The sequence below is a fragment of the Capricornis sumatraensis genome, chromosome 10 (genome assembly GCF_032405125.1).
Source record: "Capricornis sumatraensis isolate serow.1 chromosome 10, serow.2, whole genome shotgun sequence".
Classification (NCBI taxonomy): Eukaryota; Metazoa; Chordata; class Mammalia; order Artiodactyla; family Bovidae; genus Capricornis; species Capricornis sumatraensis.
Window position 1 is genome coordinate 93,094,786 of NC_091078.1, and position 24,924 is coordinate 93,119,709.

General features: G+C 46.5%; 1 protein-coding gene across 3 annotated transcripts in view; it reads right to left on the bottom strand.

Annotated features, from left to right (window-relative positions):
- Positions 1-21,679, bottom strand: part of CACNA1D (calcium voltage-gated channel subunit alpha1 D) — a 348,007-nt gene extending 326,328 nt beyond the window's left edge. For all 3 annotated transcript variants that reach the window (XM_068982168.1, XM_068982170.1, XM_068982169.1), the window contains exons 1-3: positions 21,613-21,679; positions 19,328-19,637; positions 15,509-15,614 (exon numbers count right to left, since the gene is read on the bottom strand). In XM_068982168.1, the coding sequence (XP_068838269.1) occupies positions 15,509-15,614; positions 19,328-19,637; positions 21,613-21,679 (483 nt within the window). The remainder of the gene's footprint in view (positions 1-15,508; positions 15,615-19,327; positions 19,638-21,612) is intronic.
- Between the last annotated feature and the right edge of the window lie 3,245 nt (positions 21,680-24,924).

Consider the following 24,924-nt stretch of genomic DNA (forward strand, 5'->3'; position numbering starts at 1 on the left):
AAGTTCACGTATTGCTGAAGCCTAGCTTGGAGAATTTTGAGCATTACTTTACTAGCATGTGAGATGAGTGCAATTGTGCAGTAGTTTGAGCATTCTTTGGCATTGCCTTTCTTTGGGATTGGAATGAAAACTGACCTTTTCCAGTCCTGTGGCCACTGCTGAGTTTTCCAAATTTGCTGGCATATTGAGTGCAGCACTTTCACAGCATGATCTTCCAGGATTTGAAATAGCTCAACTGGAATTCCATCACCTCCACTAGCTTTGTCCGTAGTGATGCATTCTAAGGCCCACTTGACTTCACATTCCAGGATGTCTGGCTCTAGATGAGTGATCACACCATCATGATTATCCGGGTCGTGAAGATCTTTTTTGTACAGTTCTAACACCACACACATTCTTGCCCCCTCTTCTTAATATCTCTGCTTCTGTTAGGTCCATACCATTTCTGTTCTTTATCGAGCCCATCTTTGCATGAAATGTTCCCTTGGCATCTCTAATTTTCTTGAAGAGATCTCCAGTCTTTCCCATTCTGTTCTTTCCCTCTATTTCTTTGCACTGATCACTGAAGAAGGCTTTCTTATCTCTTCTTGCTATTCTTTGGAACTCTGCATTCTTACAAAAAATTCAATAATTTTAAAAAACTCAATTTTTTAAGTGGGCAAGATATCTGAATATGCTTGTCTCTAAAGAATACATTCAAATGACTAATAAGCACAAGGAAAGAAGCTCAACATCACTAGTCATAAAAATTACAAATCTATAATGAGATATTACTTCACATCCTAAAGATGCTAGAACCAAGCAGATATACATTAACAGGTGTCAGGAAAGATGTGCCGAAACTGGAACCTTGATACAATGCTAGTGGGAATGTAAACGGTGCAGCTGCTTTGGCCAACAGTTGGACAGTTCCTCAAAATGTTAAAGTTACCATATGACCATATGTCCCAGCAAATTCTACTCCTAGGTATGTATACTCAAGAGAATTAAGAATGTAAGTTCATACAGAAAGTTGTACATAAATGTTCAAAGCAGCATTGATAACATCACAATCCAAAAAATGGAAACAATCCAAATGTCTACCAATTGAGGAAAGGACACAGAAAATGTGACATATGTATACAATGGAATACTATTCAGGCACAAAAGAAATTAAGCACAGATACAGGCCACAACATGAATGAATCTTAAAAACAGTATACTAAATGAAAGAAGCCAGACTTGATAGAACACATATTATATAATTTAGTTGATATAAAATGTCAAAAATAGGAAACTCCATAGAGATAGAAAGCAGATTAGTGGTTCCCTAGGGCTGGGGAAGGGAGGGAGAGCTGGAGGAAAACAGGGAGTGATGGCTAATGTGTATGGGGTTTCTTTTCAGGTGACGAAAATGTTTTAAGATTGATCTTGATGATGGTTACATGACTCTGAATATAATAAAACCACTGAATTGTATAATTTAAAATGGCGAATTGTACAGTATGTAAATTATATCTCAATAAGGCTGTTAAAAAAAAAAAATGTGTGTGCCTTCATCCCATCTACTTAGTGGAGACCAATTAATTGGTATTTCCCCCAGGTCCCAACAAGTGCCAGTGGTGACCTTCTGAACCTGCACAGAACACGACTTAAGTTGAAGACACCACACTTATAAACAAGAGGCTATTTTTAAAGCAGCCTGTGTCGTCTCGCACACTTCACACACAGCAAGGGTGGAGCTCTTTCTGCTGTTGCTAAGATGAAAAAGTCTAACCTAACCAGGATCAAAAGTGCAATTTTTTTTAAAGGCAAGGAAAGAAAAACTGCAGAAACTCACATATTCTAAGTCAAGCCCAAGGAGCCCTCCTAGGAACTGAATGAATTCTATTTGTGTAAATTACCGACATGACAGCTGTGAATGATACAGTTCACAAGACCCCCAAGTCCTAGCCGGGGTGAGGTAGGTATCCCCACTTCTGAGAAGCCCACATCTGAGTCCCCTGATTCTGGGATAACATGAAAGTCTGTCATGCCAAGGGCAAGGAAGGCCTTTAAAAGCCAGGCTATAGCTGAGAGTGAAATACCTCATCTGATGGTGTTCCTGGGGCCAGTGGCTAAAGAGGAAAGTCTAGGGGGACGGATTCTTGGCACCAGATGGTACTGTAGACTTAGGGAAGTGTGACTGCAAAGTAGGAAGGCTGTTCTGTTTAATCAACACACCAGAATCACATAAACAAGTGTTGTTCCCTTCAAAGGAGGAAGCTTGGGAAGCGGGCGATGTGGTGCTGGGAATACCGCCACCCCTCGTAGCAGCTCCCAGTGCGACCTTCTCCAGAGCCCAGGACAGCCTCCTCTTGAGAGCTTCACAGACAAGAGAATGTGGCACTCTTTGAAGACAGATTTGATTTTCTCAGAAATACCCAGAATCTCTTTAGGAAAAGGCTAGTGAATAAGGTCAGTGATCAACCTGGTTCACTCCCACTTTTTGCCAGAAACAAAAGCAAAATGAAAAGTAGAAATTGGCTTTGAAAGCAATTCTGAATACAAGCGTTTCTGCATCACTGGGACAAGGGCACAGCCTCAGAACAACTGCTTTGAAGAGAGCCCTGTGTTTTGGTTTTGTAGGTTTTGCTGTTTTAGTTAAACAATCACATTCTCTCCCAAAGGGAATATCTCCCTTTCTCCCATCCCTCCCATCTCTCTCCTTCTCCCCTATCTCCATCTCTGCCTCTCTGTCCTGCTGTGGGTCCCCTCCATTGCTCTGTCCCTCTCCCCAAAGTTCTGTTCCCAGCTTGCAAAGAGAGACCATAAGGCCAAATTAAGAAAAGAGTCAAAGCGATAAGGCAACCTCAGAGCAGCTGACACAGACACAGTGATGCTTCACTAACTGGTCCACTATTTACAAACACCTCGTGCCAGGAGCCGAGGACGCGGCAAACAAGGGCAGGCTGGGTCCCCTGCCCACAACAAGTTCACACTCTTGTTGGAAATAAGAAAACAGCCTAAGACCAAACACACACAAGTATATGGCTCAGGGAACAGGCTGCACCCACCAGGGGTGACTCTGTGAAGCTCCCAGGGAAAAGCTCCCAGCTTCAGCTCACAAACCACCGGGACGGAAAAGAGTCAAGACCCATGGTCGGGACCTCCAGCCTCAATGGTTGCCCAGCTGGCATCCAGGAGCAGCAGCAAGGCCTCCCCTGACTCCAACCCTCATAACTCAAAGAGAAGGGAAGGGGCACGCTGCCCACCAACCTCCACCAACTGGGCCACACTGAGGAAAAGAGAAACAAAAATCCCAGGGTCCCTGTTCGGCACCTTAGCACTTGTTTTCTTTCCTCTTCTGAGTAACATTTAAATCCAGACAGAGCCAGAGTCTCCCACCTGGGCCAAGCAGGAACAAGACACAGCTGGTCACGTGGACTCACAAGTCCCCGTGGAAGCATGCAGGCAAGGACACAGCCAAGTCTCGCAAGAGGCTGAGCTCTGGATTGTTCTGTGTTGCCTCACCAATAACCTGAGCGGGGTGGGGGGGGGGGGGGCTTCAGGTTTCCCATCAGTGGGAACCAGGTCCTGATCATTTAACTCAGCCCATTTCTTTCCTCGGTATCCAGAGGGCAAAGCAACAGCCCTGACCACTGTCTAAGCGAAGATGGGGTGCAGTCCAGGTCCACGGCCTCCTATAACGGGCGGGTAGCTTCCTGTTGATGACACCAGGCCCCTCCAGCACCCTGTCTGTCTGCTACGTCTCAGGCTCTTCATCGGACAGAAGGAATGGGTCTGTCCGCTGAAAACATCTTCTGTAAAATGACTTCGAAAGCAAACCCCTGACCCAGCGAACCGTCTGGGAAACCTCACATGGCTGGAGGGGGTCCCACCCTCACCCGATGCCCATTCTCTTGCTCCCTCACGGGCAGGAGGCAGCGGCCCGTCTTCCCGAACCCAGGTTCCTCACCTGGAAAGCAGAGGACAGCAACCCCTACCTCCCAGGACTGCGGCAGGCTCAAGGACGCAGCCGTGCTGGCAACAGTGAGCCCATGACTCCATGTCTCCCCGGAGTCAGGGCTCCGCTCACCCTGCCAGCCGCCTAATCTCCTCTTTTACAGAAAAGGAAGGGACCGGGCAAGGAAGAGCAGCAATGGGACCACAGCCCTGACTGCTCACTCTTACCACCGACCCATGCCCAAGAGCCCTCACACTTTCCCTTCTTGAGTAACGCTTTTCACGGAGTGAAAATGCAATAAAATCGACGCAATACCCAAACTAAAACTAAAACTCCTCCAAGTCCCATTTTAACTGGGTTCACAAGGCGCCTCAGATGGTCAGAGGGCCACCCTGACTCTCTCCAGCCACAGCCCCACCCGATCTGGCAAGGGCTCTGGGCGGCGGGAATGCTTCCTCTGGAAGGAGTTTCTGGGCCAGTCCCCGAACCAAAACCAGGGCCTGGAAGCCCGCGCAGAGCCCCACCTGGAGGTCCCGGCGTCACGCTGCCCGGAGTTTAGGCGCCAGCGGCCTATGAGGCCCGGCTCGTGGGCACTGCCTGTGCTGGAGCGCGGGCTGCGGAGGCAGAAAGCCCGGACGCAGACCCAGGCCCTGCCAATTAGGAGGCAGAAAGCCCGGACGCAGACCCAGGCCCTGCCAATTAGGAGGCAGAAAGCCCGGACGCAGACCCAGGCCCTGCCAATTAGGAGGCAGAAAGCCCGGATGCAGACCCAGGCCCTGCCAATTAGGAGACCTCGGGGCCTTGTGTAAGCAGCTTCACCACTCCCAGCCGTTTTTCCTCACCTGTGAAATGAGGCTCTCAGCAGTCTCTTCCTCATGGCTTCACGGTGAGGATTAAAGGAGAACTAAGGAGATTACACATACAAAGCACACCTAGATCAGAACATGTCAGCCATGAGCTCTGTGCCTTCAGTTATGGTCAAGAAGACAAGGTAGGCCAGCCACCCAGACCCAGATGACGGACAAGCAACACCCCCCACCCCTGTATTTGTCAACTGGCCCCCTGATCCCTACCTACCATCCCACACCCACTGGCCACTGCCCTCTTTCCCTAAAATAATGAAGCCATCTATGACGAAATGATTCCTGTGTGTTAATAGGCATGAAGGAAGTAAAAGAATAATTAATGAAGTAAAAAGGGTGAGGGAGGGATGATCAAAACTATCTTATGGAAGACAAAACAAAAAAAAATCGAGGAAATAAAAAAATTGAGATAGCACAAAGTCGGCTGAATGCCCAGCTTGCTCTGAAGAGACATTCTTTTGTCATCTGATTTTCCAGATGTCACAAGCGCCCCTGGCATCCTCAGACCTGCCAGTCAGATGGGAAATGCCCGATTTCAACCTGGATTCATGGCTGTAACGGAGAGGGTGGGAAGGAAACAGACCCGGAGACAGACCCCGCTTGGCTCCTCTGTCACTGCGACCCTGAGCAAGTCAACTGCTGTGTCTGGAGGAGGAATACCTCCATGTGAAGGTCTCTGGGGTCCTGCCCAATCCCAGCCTCACAGGGTCTGTGATTCACAGTCAGTACCACCCAGAGTAAATCAAACCCAGCATCTAATCTACTGTTCCCCACCCCCCATCCCCTGTCTTTAAGATTATCAGTTAGCTCATTCAGCTGACCGACCTAAAATAGCACCAAAGCTTTCTCAGCCCCAATCAAACTAGTCCCAACTCCACAGGGCTTTCTAAAAAACAAGATTCCTTAAACACCTCTCTTTTACCATATTCTTGCTGTGTATCACCACTTTCCCATATTCTAATTTAGAACCTTTGATGTTTAATTTCAGTCCCACCAGATAAAAATTCTGAAGAGAGCTTTAGATAGATTCACTATTAATTTATATTTCAATAATTCAGAGTTTGTGAATTCCCAAAAAGAAGCACACTTTTGCGTTATCTTAAAAAAGAAAAAGGACTAAGGGACTAACTACTGGTATAAAAGGGCATCATTTTAACCATTTACTCATTCAAGCTGCTTTTGTACAATTTAAAAGGAATCATTTAAACAGTGTTTCATTATACCCCACTGTTATCTATTTACTGAAGAACATTCAAGGATGTCTTCCTTTTTAAATATTGGTCACTTCTTTAGTACACATTAGAGTAAAATAATAAAACCACAGCTCTTCCAAAAGGAGGGTTTGGGAGTGGTTCTTTGCATTAATTCATATTATCCTTTTGTACTCAGGCTTAAATTAAGTAAAGGCAGTGAGTATGTTTAATGGACTGTATTTTACACATAACAAATGCTCCAAAAAGGACTTTATATATGATTAAATGATGGTTATTTTAAACTATTCTTTCTTTAATCGTCCCAGTTTTTAGTTCTGTAGTGATTTACATCACCAAAAAGCAAAACTGTTATAGAATACAGAAGTGCCTCTGGTAGGCCAGTTTAATGCTGTGCCCTAACCCTTTAGGAGCTCTGAATCCAGACACCATCTGCTTGCAGGGCATTTATTTCTCGTTAACAAAAGCACAGCAAAGACGCAGCTCTCCGCACCCCAACAGTATCTTGTACAAGGACCCATGCTGTAGATTCCTGCTTGGATCTCCTTCCTAGAAAGTGCCTCTCACAATGAATGAGGCTGCTTTCCATTGTTGAGAGGATAAAAAACCCTGTAAGTCAGAAGTGCTTCCTTTTGCCACCACTGCTGCAAAGCCTAATGGCCAGTTCGGTACTCAGGTGTTTGCAAACGGTTAGCCTTGTGCAACCTGGGCAGATCTGCTTTTGGTTTGTATTCCTGGCTGCCCCATGTTTCATCAGCTTCCATTTTCTAAGCCACATCAGAGCTTTTGGAAGTAGAAAGGGGGACAAATCCTGTAATAAATACCATAATAATAGCAAGGTTCTACTGTGTGTGAAAATAGCATAATTAATAATCAAGGAACACGAAATAGCAGAAACATACCAGGTGAGATTTTTTCTTCCACAACTAAAAGGAATATGAAGGAAGTATTTGCCTTAGAACTCAACTGTAGTAAGCAAACACTGCAAAACTAAAGAAAAAAGACTCAGTTTTTGCATTAGGGTCTTACTTATCTGTTAGCTACCTGAAATGAATGTTTCCCTTGAAAGAATCCCGGTCCCCAAGTGCATGGCACCCAAAGCAAGGGAAAGAATAAGCAGGCTTGATGCCTTTCATCTCAGTCAGTGGTTCAAAAGAGATGACAAGTCTGGTGCTCAGGGTTCCAGGACTCTGCTCTAACCAGATGCTCTGGGTGTCTACCAGACATCCAAGAAAGAGGCTGTACTCTCTCCAAGCCACTAAGATTTCCTTTCCCATGGCCTGAGATAAGGAACAAATGAGGTCACTCATCAAAGGATGACTGATTTCAAGGAGCTGCGGGGGTGGGAGTGTAAGTCGATAGGGGCTTAGTGGAAGCCAATGCAGCAGGAAGTATGGAACTGAAACACACTGTCCTCCCACCCAGAGAGTTTACTTCTAAGTACTTATCCCAGAGAAATGTTTACTTGTACACATAAACAGCACATACAAGGATGTTCAAGGCAGCATTGTTTCAAACAGCAAAACTTTAGGAACCTAACTGCTCACCAGAAAGAGAACAACTAAATAAACTATGGCACATACATGGAATATTTTATGGCAGCTAAGAAGTTGTCAGATTTCTACACACAGATATGGAAAGATCTGTAAGACACATTAAGGGAGCAAAAATATAAGCTTTACAATGCACACAGTCTCCTTCCACTTGTGTAAAGTTTTTAAATACCCAAACTGCATAGATGCCTATTTCAAAACACAGATGTTATATACATACAGACATAGTTTAAAAAAAAAAACATTATGAAACTGATTCTTGTAATCAGAAGGAGCTGGATAGGCAAAACAATACAGTCATTTTATCTGTATTGTTTTAATAGTTTAGAAGAACATATGTGTGTATTACTTATATAAATTATTTCTATAAATTTGAATCATGATTTACTGTAAGAACACAAAATATGAAAAACAAAGAAAGCCTTTCTCTGACCCCACGTTTTCCTCATGAAAGGGTGACCTGGCACAGGAAGCCCACCACAGCACCAGCTACAAGCCTGGACCCCTGAGTCTGATATGCTTTGCAGAGCAGGTCTCAATAAATATTTGCTGAATAATGGTGCCTCGACTTCCTGTCTTATAAACAAGAGTCCTTACACACTACAAAAGTATCTGTGAGTACACCGTGCTAGACCTCCCCACGGATGCAAGGAAGGGAGGCAGGGTGGGCCCCTCAGAAGATGACCACGGCCGGGAAATTGTGACCCTCACAGCCAGCCTGCTCTGCATCCCCAGGCCAAGCTGACCAAAGATACCCTCTCCTTCCTTCCCAGGTGGGGTCCACCTGTTAGCCGCATCTCTCCTGAGAAGGTTGCAGCTGGCCTGCCCTCCCTCATGTCGGTCCCCCAATTCCCTTCAGCCTGACCCTCACATTCAGTCATTCCAAAATTTCAACAGGTGATTTCTAAATGTACCCATCAACCAGTAGGGAGGAGGAAAAGAAATTAGCAGAAGTAACTGCTTTGTGGTTCTGGAGAAGAAAGTCATTTTCCCCAGCCTGGACAGTGTCTGGGGCCCTGCTTTAGTTAAAAATCTCCAAAAGAACTCTTCATGCTACAAGGTGCGTGTCAGAAAAACAGCCATCTGTCTATCTACCCACCACACTCTGCCCCAGCCCTCGTGCACACACAGAGAGGACGGGTCCTCACTCAGACACTTCCTCTGCCAGCCCCATCTTTAGCTTTTCTCACTGGGTCCTCCTCCCCACCTCCCAGGGCCAGTCTGCCTGCCCAGTCAAGCACATCACTGTCCACAAGAACCCTAGCTGCGAGAATCCCAATCTCACCTGAATTAAAAAGGGAAGACACCTTCTGGCACTTTCCTATTTCGAACCCATGGGCAGAACAGGTCTTGGGGACATATCCTACAGGGCTGATGGCAGAGGGCCCCAGGACTGGCAGCACGACAGGACCCTCAAGTCTATCCCAGAATGACCTGCCAAGCCCCACTGCCCCGCCACGGGGCAAGGACACCCACCTCTACTGCTGGGCAAGTACTTCCATAGCAAGTCCTTCTCATGTTTTACAGACAGGTTAGAAAAAGAAGCTACCCATGAATCTGCTACATGGGTCTTCTGTTTCTCACACATCATTTTTAAAACACTGAACTTGAACTGAGGTTAAAGAAGGAATGCATCTCCCAGGGAGGGACCCCAAAGACCCTCCCTGAAGTGGGCTTATAAGATGCACGTTTCAGGTGGTATGTAAGGGGGAGCTGCTGGAGGCCAGTCAGACTGTGCCCTGGGGGACAGGGGTGCTGTGGTGCAGAGTGGGATCCTGAGACCCTCTTTTAAGCCCCCTTTCCAGCTGTGTCTGATAACAGTTTACACCCTTTGGACTTTTCAGTTAGCTCAGTTAATAAATTACAAACACATACGTACTTCTTTTTCCCCAACTAAGCCAATTTATGGTTCTGCAACTGGTAATCCAACAAGTTCTGGCCAATACACCAAAATATCCTCATTCCAAAATAGGCTCACTTTTTTAAATACATTTTGTTTTTTTAAGAGTCTTTCGGTATGGACCATTTTCAAAGTCTTTAGTGAATTCGTTACAATATTCCTCCCATTTTATGTTTTGATCTTTTTTGGCCACAAGGCATGGGGGATCTTAAGTTTCCTGACCAGGGATCAAACCTGCGGCCTCTGCTTTAAGGCAAAGTCTTAACCACTGGACCACCAAGGAAGTCTCTAAGATAGGCTCATTTTTAAAGGGTCTAAGCAGAGACGTTCCAGTGTTTGAGGTGTGTCTATGAAACAATGAGATTCGTTTTTTAACAATCCTTAAAGGATCCTTTGGGAATTCTTCTTAAGGAACTTTAATAGAAGTAAATCTGAATCCTTTAAGACTTGGATTTGATTTCTGAAAAACTGCCGATACTCAAAATCTCTTCAATAAAAGGTCAATCTGGGTAACTTGTTTTTTGTCAACGTGAGGTTAAGATGACAAAAGAGATGCTATAACTTGTGCAAGACATAAATAGATTCACCATCAAGATCAGGAAACCAAATCTGGATTAAATGTTACTACACAAGTCTATTCAATCTGGTCATTTTGCTGCCCTCCCTACACCAACCTTTAAACAAAATGTCTCACAAACACACATACACACACAAGTACAACCACTCACACATGGTTCACACACAATGCTGAGCACAGAAGCCGGCTTATGATGCAGGGATTCAAAAAGTATTAAGCACCTGTCTTACTTCTCTCCTGCTTCAAATATAAAGAGCTAAATTTGCCAAGAAATATACAACCCTGAAATTTAAGGCAAACTCGGACAGGTATTTCCTGAGATTGTCATTAATACTGGACAATGAAAGTCAGCCTCTCAGGCAAACATTAATCATTAGCCAATTGTTGAAAATTAACTACTAATCTATAAAGGACATGTCATGGAGCCCTGAACAGTCTTTCATTTATGGACCTACTCATTTCACATGCATTTCCTCATGTGCCTACTGTGCCCCTACGCAGAGTGAAGCTCACAACACCACAGAGATCAACCAGACTCCAGCCTCAGCACGTGCTACATTCATCCAAAGTCAGTCAGCTCACCATCCAAAGAGCCAGGCTGTCAGAGCCCAGAGACCATATACAGAACTGCACTCCACACACCAAGCGACATCCCACAGTAGTTACAGAATAAAGTGAAAAGGGGTGAATGTCTGCAAAGAGGAAAGCAAGTACTATTTACACAGACTGGTGGGGTAGAAGGTGGGGACAAGGACCAGCGAAGGCTGAAGTGAGGGCAACACAGGAGCAATCCTTAAAATAAAAAAAACCAGAATCTAAAGGCATGAAGAAATACAGTTCAAACAGAAAGACACAGAGATGAGGTATGGAACTAAAAGCCAACCTTCTAGGCAAAGCCCAGGGAGCCAAGTGATGACACTGTGTCTCAGGTATTTCGATTCAATTCACACCATTCACTATGTGAGATGCTAAACCCTGGAGCATGCAGAGCCAATGAACTTGCTTTTTAAACCCAGGAAACGCGGTGTGGGGATCTCAGCCATGGAGGACAGACTGCAATCAAAGTAGGCTGTCCCCCAGCATTCCTGGCCCTCGTAAAGCATCAGGTCTCACTGCAAGAATCCCCAGGTGGCACTGCTTCACAGGGAGGCTCCCAGCACCTTGCTACTACTGGCCCTAGAGCTGGAGCACAAAACCTACAGGAATGCTCAGTAGGGAAACCCAGCTCCAACGGCACCTTCAGCCACAGGGACATAAGAAGCAGGGTCAGAAGACCCTCAGCTCTTCAGGAGTAAACACTTGGAACTTGCCACCCACCCCCAACCAAGGATTTTGGAGGCGTCCACGGAGAGGCCTGCCACCTGAGCAAATCCTGAGTTCAGAGGAAAGACTGAAGGGTGAGGAGCTTCTCCTGAGAGTGGTCATTCAGTGGTCCTCAACAACCCGCGTTTATGAACATCATGTACACACCGTCGGGCTCCGTGCTGTTGGGGTTCCAAAAGGATTCACTGAGAACTGTATTCTGAAGAGGCTTGATAAGATAAAGATAAGATGTGCACATAAATAACTAAAATATGGAGTGTTTCATATGCAAACTGCCAGGAGAGCAGTTCAGATAAAAGTGTTACTTCTAATCAGGTTCAGATAAGGCTTCACAGGTCCTTTTGAGATTCTTCCTAAGGATAGTGATGACGATGAAGGGGTGGGGTGGGGGGAGAGGTATTTCAGATGGAGAAAAGGCCAGGAGGTGGACCAGAGTAGGGAGGGGTGTTTAGGAAAGGCTGGTGGATGAATAGAATGGGGTGGGGTGGGGGGCATGAAGGAAAGGCACAGAGAGTCAACCAGAAAGGGTCAGGCAGACAAGGAGGACTTGGACTTCCTTCGGAGAGCAGGTTGCCCCTGAAACCTCCGGTTCGCGCCACCCGACCACAAAGCAAGTGGAGAGGAAGGGGAAGACGCGGGGGGCTTTACAGATGCCCAGTGTCTGCAACCTAAAAACATAAAGGTGGGACTTCTGAGCTGGTCCAGTGGCTAAGACTCTCTGCAGGGGGCCCAGGTTGGATCCTTGGTCAAGGAATTAGATTCCACATGCCACAAGCAAGACCCGATGCGGTCAAATGAATAAATAAATTAAATACATATTTTTTAAAAAAATACACACAAAGACAAGATGAAAAGGGGCTCAAAGGGAGTCAAAGACTTAAAACCATCTCTTTGAGTTTCACAAGCATTTTTTTGTGCACCTGGTGAAAGGTCAGGGTGGTGGGGGGGCCATGGGCACCCCCCGCCCTGACTCCATGGCTGCAGACACTGAGGAAGCTCGGTGCCCTTCTGTGGAAGGGTCTAATTTGAGGCTGTTTAGCGCTGCAGAGCCTGGGGGTGGGATGGGAGTTCCAGGTACAAGATGCCCAGGCTAAGGCTTCAGTCAGTTGCTTATGAGAAACTGAAGTTTGGAAAGCCAAATAACGCATTTTCCACCACAGTGAAGTACAGGAATTGTGATCGTCCCCACTCTGACACTCCATAAAGAAGTGCTCTCTGCCTTCCCCCCCTCCGCCCCATGCTAAGAAGAAAATTAAATGAATGATATACGCTTTCAATAAGTGGAACTGAAGAACCCCTGCGACTGACTGATCTAGGAGGGAGATGGCTGTGGGAACTGAGTTGCACCGTTTCCATGGCTGCAGCCTCTATGGGTCCCTGCAAGTCCACAAAGGAAAGCTGCACAGAAACTTGAGACTGTTTACATATATATATATTTTTATAAAAACTACCCCTGGGAAAACTTGCTGCCCCCAAGGTAATCTCAAGTGCCCAAAGCTGGCTCAGTGACGTGCAACCCAGGCCAAACCCACACTGGACCAAGGGTGATGGCCGCATTTCTTAGGCAACGAAAATAATTTCATGACAAACTACCTGCAACAGGCAGAAACACCTTCCTCAAAACTGGCCCTGAATTGTACTCTAAGTGCTCAACAGCCACATGCCCAACAGAGCTTGCAGGCAAAGGAAACCACCAGCTCCCTGACACGTACAGCTTTGCAATCCGTATGGGTCTCTGCCCTTTGTTTTGCCATTCACATTCATTGAAAGGTATTTACTACAGATGAAAAATAAGCTTCGTTCAGCTGCCTCTAAACCAATCCCAAAAATAGAGCAATCATTTTGGTACAAATGGGGTCAAATGCATTAAAAAAAAAAAAAAAAAACTTGCTCCCTGGCAGGAAGACTGACATGGCATGGGACCTTGCTGAGAGTCAGGGGGAAATCCACAGAGTTTTCCCTTCCCACAGTGGGAAAAAAGATATTTAAAGAGTTAGGCAGAGATTAAACTCATCCGGCCATGTGACCAGCCAAGTAAACGAAGACACTAACTAGAATGCTCTAAGCTTTAGAATATTAAGAGGTCAAAGAAATATATGTTGGTTTTTTTAAAAAGGCTTGCCAAACTAATACCCTGCCCTCTCCCACCCTCAAAGACCACTGTTTAAGAACTGTCAAGAAAAGATCCACTGGGGAGGGACTGCAGGGGTTAGGAAGAGAGATTTATTCATTTCCTATAGTTTATTTATTTCCTATATTTATTCTCTCAGTTATTAGCTCAGAAATCCAAATGGTCTGACACTTCTTATATTAGTGCCCTGAATTTCCCTGGGGGAAAAAAAAATCGGAATATCAATTGACTTATACATGCAGCTACATTAATTATTCCATTGATCTGAATTAATCTGCCTTTCTGAAAGGTATTTATTTTCTAAGTTTGTTTAATCATGTTCTCTTGAGCTACAAAAAGCAACAAACTGGGTCACCATCCACGTTGTTAAATTTGGTAACAAGGCTGACACCATCTGTGGCCTAGACTGATGATCTAGCCCCACTGATGGGGGCTTTTCACTACTTCTGCTTCTCCTTTGAAATGACTGTCTAAAGGCACATGTCTACAACCAAATCAGAAGCGATTTAAAATACCCAGAGTCACACAAATCATCTCTAACACAGTATAAATATATACTAACAGTCAGTCTTTATCTGTATATCCAACTCCCATTTCCAGTTGTACTTGCAGTAGCAATATCCATAATTTTTTAAAATTCTCTACACATCAGACTACAAAAGCCCAAAGATGAAGGGACATCACACTACATATAAAATACACTGCACATTAGAGATGCAACATGAAATCCCGTACATAAACCATGAAGTCTAAAGTCGTAAGAGCATACCATCACCGTCTCCAGACCCTGGGAGAGCTCTCCCCCCCCTTAGTTCTACCTTTACCACACGCAGCTAAGAACATTCAGACCTATTAAAATACAGCTTCAACATAAGAAACCAAAAACAAATGGAACCAGCTGAAAGAGGGAAAAGCAAAGCAGGAGAGAGAACTGCTGTCATCCGGGACCAGGCCCTCATTCACCTTATTTCTGCATGGGCTCCGGTCATGAAGGACTGATCCTAGCAAAGAGGATGCCACAGCACCAGAAAAATCCTCAATTCTGAATCATCAAGGCAAGATTGCAGGATGTCAGAGGTAGAAACAACCTTGGCGATCTTCTCGTCCAGTCCCCTGAATTGACAGATGGGTCAACAGCAATGCAGAAAGGATCTGGGAAATGCCCCGAAATACAGCCAGTAAAATTGTCCAGCCCAGTGGGACAATTCCTAGTCCCATTTCAGCGCTCCTCAGTGCTTTTTTTTTAACTATATCAACCTTTCCCAAAGGAAGTTCCATGAAACACTGTGATGCACGCTGCCAAAAAAATGTTTAAAGAATCCATGACCAATTACTTTTAGGGACTAAGCTGAGTTAAACAAAATGAAACTGGTTTTTTAACTACAGACTTTCCTGGAGCTTTTACTGAGTTAATGTGCACGATAAATCTTTAAGAGAGCAATAAAGTATATGGAAGTATCCCAATTTATTTCGCTATAGAATCATTTTATCCTGGAGCATGTCATCGGACTAACAGGAGGAACTTAGACACTCTATTATATTATTCTCAGAATTATGTTCTGTGATGATTAGTTTTGTCGTGTTCTACTTCTGCAACAATAGCTGATGTACAAAATTTACATGATAACTCTCTGCTTACCAGAAAAATTGACCAAAGTATCCCAAACTCCCAAATAACACTAGATTAAGGGAAAAAAAGCTAACGTTACTAGGAAGAGAATGGTAAAACCAAAAAGAGTCTACATGTAGAGAAAAGTTATTTTTAAATCTGCTACAAACCTCTTCCATGAAAAGTTTCACATCTATTTATACAAAATTCATGACTGTAAACACTTCATTCATTCAGTATAAATTTGAGAATACAGCTCAAAAGGAAAAAAAAAAAAAAACACGGCTGCAAAACTCTGTGAAACATCACATGCATCATTGTAAATTTCAACCACCCAGAAAGCCAGCTGCCAACTTCAGTACTAAGGTCAATGACAAGCACACATCAAGACAAGCAGCAATTCTAAGGACACTTACCAAGTTATGATTTGTTGAATTAGAATCATCTTCAGGGAATGGGATGTAAATAGCTAAGGCCACACAATTGGCAAAAATAGCCAATAATATAAATATGTCAAATGGTCTGAAAGTTTTTGTTAAGGTATATACATGTCATGCCAACATACACCATCTCTCTCATCACACTCTCAATCACACCATCTTGAACTGCTTTTTAAATGACAGTCTTACACACAAATCCTTATTCAAATGACTGCTGTGACGATGAGGTTTCCAGCAGCAGTAATCATCAGTGGTCAACTCACAGCAGATCTTCCTATCAAATGACTTCTCCACGAGTCCTTTTCTTCTGTGGCAAGGATTACGTTACACTCATCCTTCTGTTGGACATTCTATATCAAAACCTAAAAGTCCATTCAATTAGGGCACTGTGTGAACCAGGTTTCTGCTTCGTGTCGTTTTCACAGCAACAAGGGCCTTAGAAAGCTAAATTCCTGGCTGTTGTAGAAAAGAAAAATCATCATGAGATAAATCTCTTTCACAAATCCCTAGCCACCATGTGCTAGAGCCATTTTCTTGGTGGCTCTTCTTGGCCAGGTCCGCCCGGATCTCCTGTCTGGACTAGAACAGGACAAGTCACCGAGGACCTTTTCCAAACCACCTGCGACTGTCTCATAGCTATTCCAACCCTTAACAAGCGAGTCAGGCTTCATCTCCCTCCTCTGCTTTCCTTACTAATCAGCAGTTACCACTGTTTCAGATTAGAGCTGGACTGCAGCTCCATTTATAATGTGTTGTTATTGTGTTCAATTCATAAACAAGTCAAATACAAGGCCATAAGAAATCAGCACCAGATACTTTCAGAGTTCGATTTAACATTTCCAAATCTCAGGGGTCTGTCTAGAAGAATCACTCTGTGAGCAGCCTCAACAGATACTTGCTTAAACATTCTGGTGTTATTAAGAGACACTGTCAAAACTGGCAATACAAAATTTGACATCTGCCAAAAATGACTGTTTTTCCTCTCTTGGTTTTCAGCCTTTCCAAATGCAAGGTTTCACAAGCACCAATCTAATCTCTAACTCCAGGCTTGGTTGTACAACACTGTTTCTCCCAAACACTCATCCACTAAAGGCAAAGCCACAGTTTCACTAAACACCTCCAAGTCCTAAAGCTTGGAGGATGTGCACAGATCTTCTGCATTCACCCTGACTTCCTTCTGGAAAATCCAAAGATGCTGAAGGAAATAAAGAGCCCTCATGTCTCTGTTCCATTGCATTTCACGAAACCTCAGCCTTCTGAAGAACTTTAACACTCACTGAAACATGGATGTGAATGATGTTATTCCCTTACTAATTTGATGGGCTTATTTTTCAAGACACTTTTCCTTCCCTCATAGTTATTCTTTTAACTCACCTAGTATTACAAAATCTCTTATGCAGGGATCCAACTTTAAGGCAATCTACTTTAAAAAGACTTCAGAAACTCCTTTTCATCTTTCCTTTTGGCAATTCCTTCTAAAACTTAAAAAGTCAATCGCCCCAAACCCATCCTATATGGAAACACACTCACTGCCTCTCCCATCTCCCACATCACCATCTGCCTTTTAAATTTCCTGATACCTAAATGATAAACCAGCAAATCAGAGAAGTACTGATGCTATTTAGGAAAACCAAACAAAAGTCTACTTTTTTCATCACAGTGAAAAAAGTTTCAGATTGCAGGTAATGCTAGATCCTCTCCTTCTGCCACAAGATTCTGACAAGCCAAGCAGAACAGAGCATCAGAGAAATAGATGGGGCTGATCCTAAATCTCCCTTCCTTGTTCCCCCAAGTGCAGGACATATTGCCTTGCCTGCATGTATAAACAAACAGCAGGTTCAAAAAACTCATTCACCCAGTGCTGACAGAGCCTGGCACAGCTGATTTTAGAAGGCTGTCTATGCCCTCCTCCCGGAACTTAAAGGAAACTGTCAACTGAAAACAACACATCTCATATCGTTTCAGAATCTATTCTGTAAACGCTTCCCATCTGCAAGGCGGCTTCTCCCTGCACTGGCAGCCACAGCCCTTAATTCCTGCACATACGTGTCTGGCGGTGTGGGAAAGGGAGTCAGCAGCACCATCCAGGAGTTCACTCCGTTCACATAAATTACTATATACAAATTACGGAGCACAAAGAGAAACAGCACCAGGCCTCCCACCTCACTCCGCATGAAATTAATGACCCCACTGAGAGGTCTCTGCTTACTCAGAGTCACGTCAAGCCAACCTGAGGGGGAGGAGACCTTTGTGACTAAGTATGATCTGACTAAGTGCTCCTGCCATGCTGCTGAGAGACCACCCCTCCTCCGAGGGACACCCCCTCCCTGCGGATCCCCCTCCCTCCTGGGCCGACACCACTGTTCAGTCCTCAGACTCAAAAAGAACCTATAGAGAAAAACACATCCACACTACCCCAGCCACGTGAGAGACACCGCGACACCCGCTGGAGAAGAGACATCTGTTCTGGAAAGGAAACGCACATGAAAACCCCTCAAATCCTACCCTGGGCTATTCTCTCTATAACCTTTCCAGACAGTTACCTCATTTTAACTCTCCGTGAGCACAGAAAATAGCCAGCTGAGACAGAGGGCTGCCTCGCTAGGCACTCAAATGATAAGGGGGTTCTAGCTCCACTCGCCAGTAACCTGTATCCTCTCTTTAGAGCATGGCCTCCCGACCCGGGCTCGGTGGGAAAGCCCTACATCCATGCTCCTTCCCAAGCCTAGGAACTGCTCAAGAGCCCTGGTCGACCCCAAATATAATTCTGGGAAAAGGAAATGCTGTGCTTTACCCAAACCAGTGAATCATCTGACTAATTAGAAAGCTATTTGCTCAGAAAGAAGACCTCAGTCAACCTTTTCTGATGGGTGGCAGGAACTAGAGCCTGGCCTCCAGGTTAAGGGACGGGGTGAGCAGGCAATGCACCCCAGTTTTCCAAGATCTGAGCCCTAATAACCTGCCTGGGGCATTTGGAGTTCAGGTTTAAAAATACAAAGGAGAAACCCAGAAATGTAACTCCAGTCCAAGGATACAGAATTTTTTTTTTATAAAGGCAACAACTGCAAATTCCTCCGCGGAGAGGGCTGGGCGCTAACTCACGCAGACTTTGGAAGAAGAGGCACACACAAAGCTCTCCCTCCACAGACTCCCTCATGCTCACATTTCAAATGCTGTTTTGGAACTTGTCAAAAGGAAATTCCAGGAAATCATAGCATTGATGACCAAATCGTTCCCTCCCTGTGAAGCAAATGTTCATATTTGTAGCTACCTGAACAATCAGACTCACCAAATGGCAGACCTACAAGCAACCTTAGCATTAATTGGAGTATCCAAAGCAAATTTCAAACATCAGAATGAGAAGATTCCACTAAAGGTCAAAAATGTATTTATTCCTAGTAGAGTTTTATTTTTTGTTTTTAAGGAGCATACCTTATAGGTTCAATTCATACCGCTGCCAAAAAACAAAGGTGCATTTAAACTAGCCATCTAGTGTCAGATGACCAAAGGTTAATTTAAGTTTCAGGCTGTCATTCCCTGCACCCCCCCCCACTACACACATACACACACACACACACACACACATACAGAGAGTAGCCTAAATTTACCCAGAGAGATACCCTTCTGTACCGAGGAGATAGGAAATTATATACCATGAAACCCTGTACACACAGCTTCTGTTGCTCACATTCCAAAGTGCTATCACTTTGTTAAGTGCCATTTCAGACAACAAATCCTTTTAAAGAGCAGATGGTAAAAGAGAAAATGAGAAACACTTCCCCTAGAAAAGGATACTTCCATTCCACTATACTAATGCAGGCTCTTCGGATGGGGTTATTGAGAGACAAACAGAAAAGGGCACGGGCAGGTCGGCTGTTGGACGAGTTACCCTGTTTTTTGCTCTTGGCGTATTGCTGACGTTTTCTTTGGGAGAGAGATCCGACAGGTGGGGGTGCGGAGGTGCTCATAGTTTGGGCAGCCTTGGCCTGTCTAGCAGCGTCAATTGCAGCTTGCCAAGACAGGACGGTTTGCTTGGAGCTGTTTGGCTGAGAAGTTGGTCCTTCACCAGAAAGAGGGAGCCTGGTGCCTCTTGCATAGTTCGCCTCTGGGAAAAAGGAGAAAAAAAGAAAAATTAAAAAAAAAACAACAATGACACAATGAGAATCCAGTGTCAGAAGAAAGCTGAAGTGGTTTCCCATCAAGAAAAGCAGGGAAATCATCCCCAAGTTTGCAATGGAAACCTCATATTCTATTTTTCAGAAGCAGGGTTAGGTCAGCCAGAGCAGCAAGAAAAGTCCCTGAGCTCTGCCCAAAGTGTCAATAACACACGACCGTTGCATTTCGCCCAATGGGTTAGTACCTCTCTACATCCATATCTTCACAAGAAGTCTTTCAGTGCATTCCTTCAGACAAACTGAGGTCATTTCCACTTATATTCCACATCTTTTCTGACTTTCAAAACCCATGTATCTCTAGTGAGTTAACAGATACATACCACAGCTTTCCTCCAAAATAACTACCATCACCAAAAAAAAAAAAGGCAGTGGCAATAATTCAATAGTCTTAATCATTTTCAGGGTGTTACTCCAACATCTTTCTACAGCCACAAATGCATTTTTTTCAGCATGGGAAAAATAAAAATAAAAACTGGCACCACTGGCACCAGGGCAATACCAAGAGCCCCATAACAAATACCTAGATTATGCACTGACACTTCCTGCAAATGAAAATTCATGATGCTTGGGACTCATTTCCTCCACAGGCTTCCGAAAACAGAAAACATCTTTAGGGCTTTTTTGCATTTTAAATTGCAGCCGCAGCAGCCAAACCAGCAACCAGAGAAACAGACAGGGCAGGCAGCCTGCATCCTTACACCTAGGAGAGACAGGCTGAGTTATGTTAGGGGCCCTCAAGGCCTAAACAGGAACCATTTCAACATAGACTGGGACCCAAGTACACACAGGATAGAACCCCAAGGAGGCTTCGTGTGCAAAGCCCTCTCCAGCCTGGGGTCAGGCCAGGACCCAGGCAGGTCTCCCAGGTACCTGCCTGCCTTGGGTCACAACCTCCTTACTGAGACAGAAGTCAAAGCGAGAGGGACGGGCATTTGTGAAACCAATTCTTACTAAGTCAAGAGCACAAGGGAGAGTCAGAGCCAAGCACAGGTCTGCCTGGTTAGCAGCCTGAGAGGGGTCCACAGGAGTGGGCAGCAGAGGTCTGAACCAGGGGAGGAGTCGTCCCAAGTCTTACCTTGGGGAGCGCTCATTGGGAAAGCTGTGAGCCCACAGAGAGCTGTGGGGACTCCAGCGACCTCTAAGGAGAAGTGAAGAGGGCTGGCCAGGAGCTGCACCCCCTTCCTTCGACCCAGCCCGGCCGGCCGGCCAGCGGTGTGGTAACTGCACGTGGTGCCCGGGCCGGGCTAGGGAGGGGAACCCCACAGCGGCTGTAACTCCCCGGGCATTGCTAGGTTACCGACGTGTGCACAGCGGCGCTGGGAGCGGGAATACACTTTCCATCCGACCCTCTGGCCAGCGATTCCGAGACCCAGCCTCCCTCTCAAGGGTAGCAAACTGCTTCACCCACCGACGTAAAGGGTGAAACCTGGCAACCCTGTAATTTTCCAGATGCCACCAGAGACCTTCTTCCTAATATACCAGGGGGCGGGAAAGGAGGCGAAGAGGCTAGAAAGGGGGCTCGGGCTGAAGACTCGGAGCCACCCTCTTCCCATCGCTCAAGAGCGTTGGAGGAAAGTTGAGCCCGAGGACACTGAACCCGAATCACCTAGGCTCACCGCCCCTCCGGCGGCGGCGGCACTGTACTCCACGGACCCCACGACCACCCCCACCCCACAAATGCAGAATTAACTCTGACATTCAAGGCCTGAAGGGGAGAATGGAGTGGTTGTCACGCATCTCCCCTTTCTATGTAAACGACACCGAGCTAGAAGCATCCTCTCCAACCCCCTCAACCCACCAGCGCATCCGAGACAGGAGGGGGGGTGAGAAGGAGAGGGGGTGGAAAGAGGAGGACCATGACAAGGATGAGATTTGGCAGCGGGTGCCCAGGCTCTGGCTGCTCACCGTTCGCGTGGTCCGCTTGCTGCTGCCGTTGATGCTGCATTTTTTTCATCATCATCATCATCATCATCCACGAACATTTATTGAGCGCCTATTGTGTGCAGGGCACTGTGCTAGGCGTTGGGGCGGGGGAGGAACGAGTAAAGGGGGTGACCGATAGGTAAGAGCCGCGGTCCCTGCCCTTAGTCAAGCTTCAGCAGGGGGTGGGGAGGGACAGGGACAGATAACAGAAAATAAGAATAATTTATAAAAAACCGCTGGCCACCCACGCTCCCTCTTTTTCAAAATCGGAGCAAAATAAACTTTTTCTAAAAAATAAGATCAGATGTATATATTATCCTGATAATATATACATGTAATTTTTTTGCTGCAAAGGAGAATTGGCTTGGTCCCCCCCTCTAGCGGAGGGACGCCGCGGGGATGCCGGCCCGGCCGCCGGGGCCGCTCGGCGCGCCCCCCATGCCCGCCCGCTCGCCCGCCGCGGTGCCCGGTGCCCGGTGCCCGCCGCCGCCACCACCGCCCGCGCCGCCGCTGGCTCGGGACCGCGGGCAGCCGGAGCTCACATCCGGGGACGGAGGCGCTCGCTCGCTCACTCCGCGCCCGCCGCGCCGCGCCGCACGCCGGCTTCGCCCTGGCGACGCTGCGCGCCCGCCGCCGCGTCCCCCTCCCTCCCCCCGCCCGCCCCGGGCCTCCCACGGGCTGCGCTGCGCCCCGGCGATCGGAGGCCGACCCGCGGCTCGCCCCGCACGGCCCGCGCGGTGCAGGTGGCCGCCGCGTGGGACTCGGGGGCCCGCCGGCCTGGCTCGGCTGACCCGCGGGCGCCAAAGGGTTAAGCGCGCTCCAGCCGCGGGCCGCCTGCTTAACCCCCTCGGTGCCGCGGTGTGCTCTCCCCTTCCCCCCCCCACCAATCCCCGATCGCTCGGGCACAGCCCGCGGATCCCGCCGAGGTCGGGTGCGGATGAACCGCTCCTCCACTGGCATTTCTTCGGGGCAGGCGGTCGGGGGACTTTAGGCTCCCGCGGCGGGCCTTAGCTCTCGGCTCCATCCTCCCCGGCTGCACACCTGGAGGAGGCCCCGCCCCCTGGGAACACAGGTGCGGGCGGGAGGTCGTTGCTCTGGTGGTGGCGAGGGGCTCTGCTCTGCTCCCAAACCGCTCCGGGGCGGGGCTGGAGCCCCGTACCTTTCCTCGGCTCTTTCCAATTGCAGGGGGGCTGGGGAGCCCGGCTGTCAGGAGAGCACTCACTGCCCCAGGTAACAGCCGCTTTAGATCTAACCTGGTTTGCAAAGCGTCCTCCATACCCCCCTCCCGCCCCCCCCACCCCCCTCCCTGCGCAGGATCTGGCTCGGCTGTGGGCTCTGAGACAGTTGGGGGAGGGGGAGGACATCGCTCTTTCCCACTCCCTCCCTCCCTCTCCACCCCCCCCCCCCCACTTGTGTTAGGAGGCAGGTACGGGGAAGTCAAAGCCTCCAATGTTTTGCAAACTGGATCCCTTGAAGGAATAGGCAGTGCTGCTAGAAACTGCAGACTCCCGTGTAGAAGTAATGAGAGTAGTTGGTTTTATGGTACCTTCACTGTCTCATTTGGTGGGGGTGGGGGATTTTGCAAATGGCAGTTCCCGTCCAGAGGGGAAACTACTGTCTCTAGTGCGTGACCGGTATTTCTCATGTAGCGGTCATGCTGTCTCTTGAATAAGGACGTCTGCTTAGTTACTTCGCAAGGTTCGATATATTTGCTTTGGTTCTGACCTGCTTGTTCGTACAGCCTTTTAGAATGTTTGGGAACAGAGACTTAAAAATAAAGCAAAAAGCTCAGCGCGAACCAAGAAATTAAGGGAAGGTGCTCTTTGGCCAAAGAAGTCACACTGGGCACGCTTAGCTGTTGGGGGCCACCCGAGGAGTGGGGAGGGGGGCGGGAGAGCCTTCCAGAGAGGGGCATCTGGACTAGATGGATGGAACAACCAACCTTCCTGTCCTTTTCTGTACAAGGAGAGGCAAGGAGAGAGCCTTGAGGCCTAGTTAGTACTAGAAAACTGGCCTGGGCCATCTCTGAGGCTGCTTCTGAGCCCAAATCTGAAAGCAGAGTAACCAGCTCCCCTCAGAGAATTTCCCATCCTGGACCCCTGGGTCCTGAAGTGTGTTTAAAATACACAAGTACACTTGTCACTTTCAGAACTCTAGGTCTAAAGCTCTGCCTCTTGAGACCTATTCTGCAAAATCCCACCCTGCTATTTGCTCACAACTCAGCATTCACAAGGCACCTGGCAGAAACAGGGGACAAATCTACAGCGCAGCCCCTCCCTCAAGGACGTACACTCTAGTACAGGAAGAAAAGAGTGTGTGTATTTCTAACACTATTTGGATCATAGGAGCTGTAACGGGTATGAAGAAAGTGCTATGTGAGCATCAAAGAGATTTATAAAAGAGGAAATCAGGTATTTTCAAAGAGATGACATTTTAACTGATTCTTAAAAAACGGACAGGGAAGGAAAGATGAAGGACAGGGATTTCAGGGCAGTGAATATGCTATACAATATTGTCATGGTGGGTGTAGAACATTATTTTTATGCATTTTCAAAACCCATAGATGTGTACAACACAAAAGAGTAAACCCTAATGTAAACTGTGGAGTTTAGTTAATAATGTAGCAATACTGGTTTATCGGTTATAAGGAACCACACTAATGCAGAAAGTTAATGACAGGAGAAACTGTTGGGCAAGAGAAGTATACAGGAACTCTACTTTCTAAGCAATTTTTCTGTAAACCTAAAAATGCCCTTAAAAATAAAGTCTATTAAAAACAGGTGACTAATTTTGTAGTGCATCAATGGGGTAAGAGGAATGGGTTTTGGGGTAGAGAGTAAAGGCAAGGGAGACTGCTCTGCAAGACAGGATGTGTTCAAAAATTAGCAGGAGCACAGAGCAGCTGAGGTGCAGGCCACCAGGCTGGGGAAGGAAATCTGGCTGGCTTGCTAAAAAGACCAGATTTATCTTCTCCGCAGTGGAAATGAGTGAAGGTGTTTAAGCTGAGAAGTGACATTAAATTGTGACTCGGGTTTCCCAGTTTTACACTTCAGATCTTAATGAGTTTATGGAATTAGAATTTTTCACATTTTTCTGCCCCAGCTTCTGAATCCCATCTTTGCAATGTTTCCAGCAAGTTTTTGTTTCTTTTTTCTTCTTTTTGAGGGCCTTCATTCATCTTAGCTCTGAAGGCTTTGGCCCACTGGGTAATTTAAATATTTCTATTCCCATGATAATCTGAATTCCTGAATAAATACGTAATAATAACTAATATTTTTTAAAAGCTTCCCATGT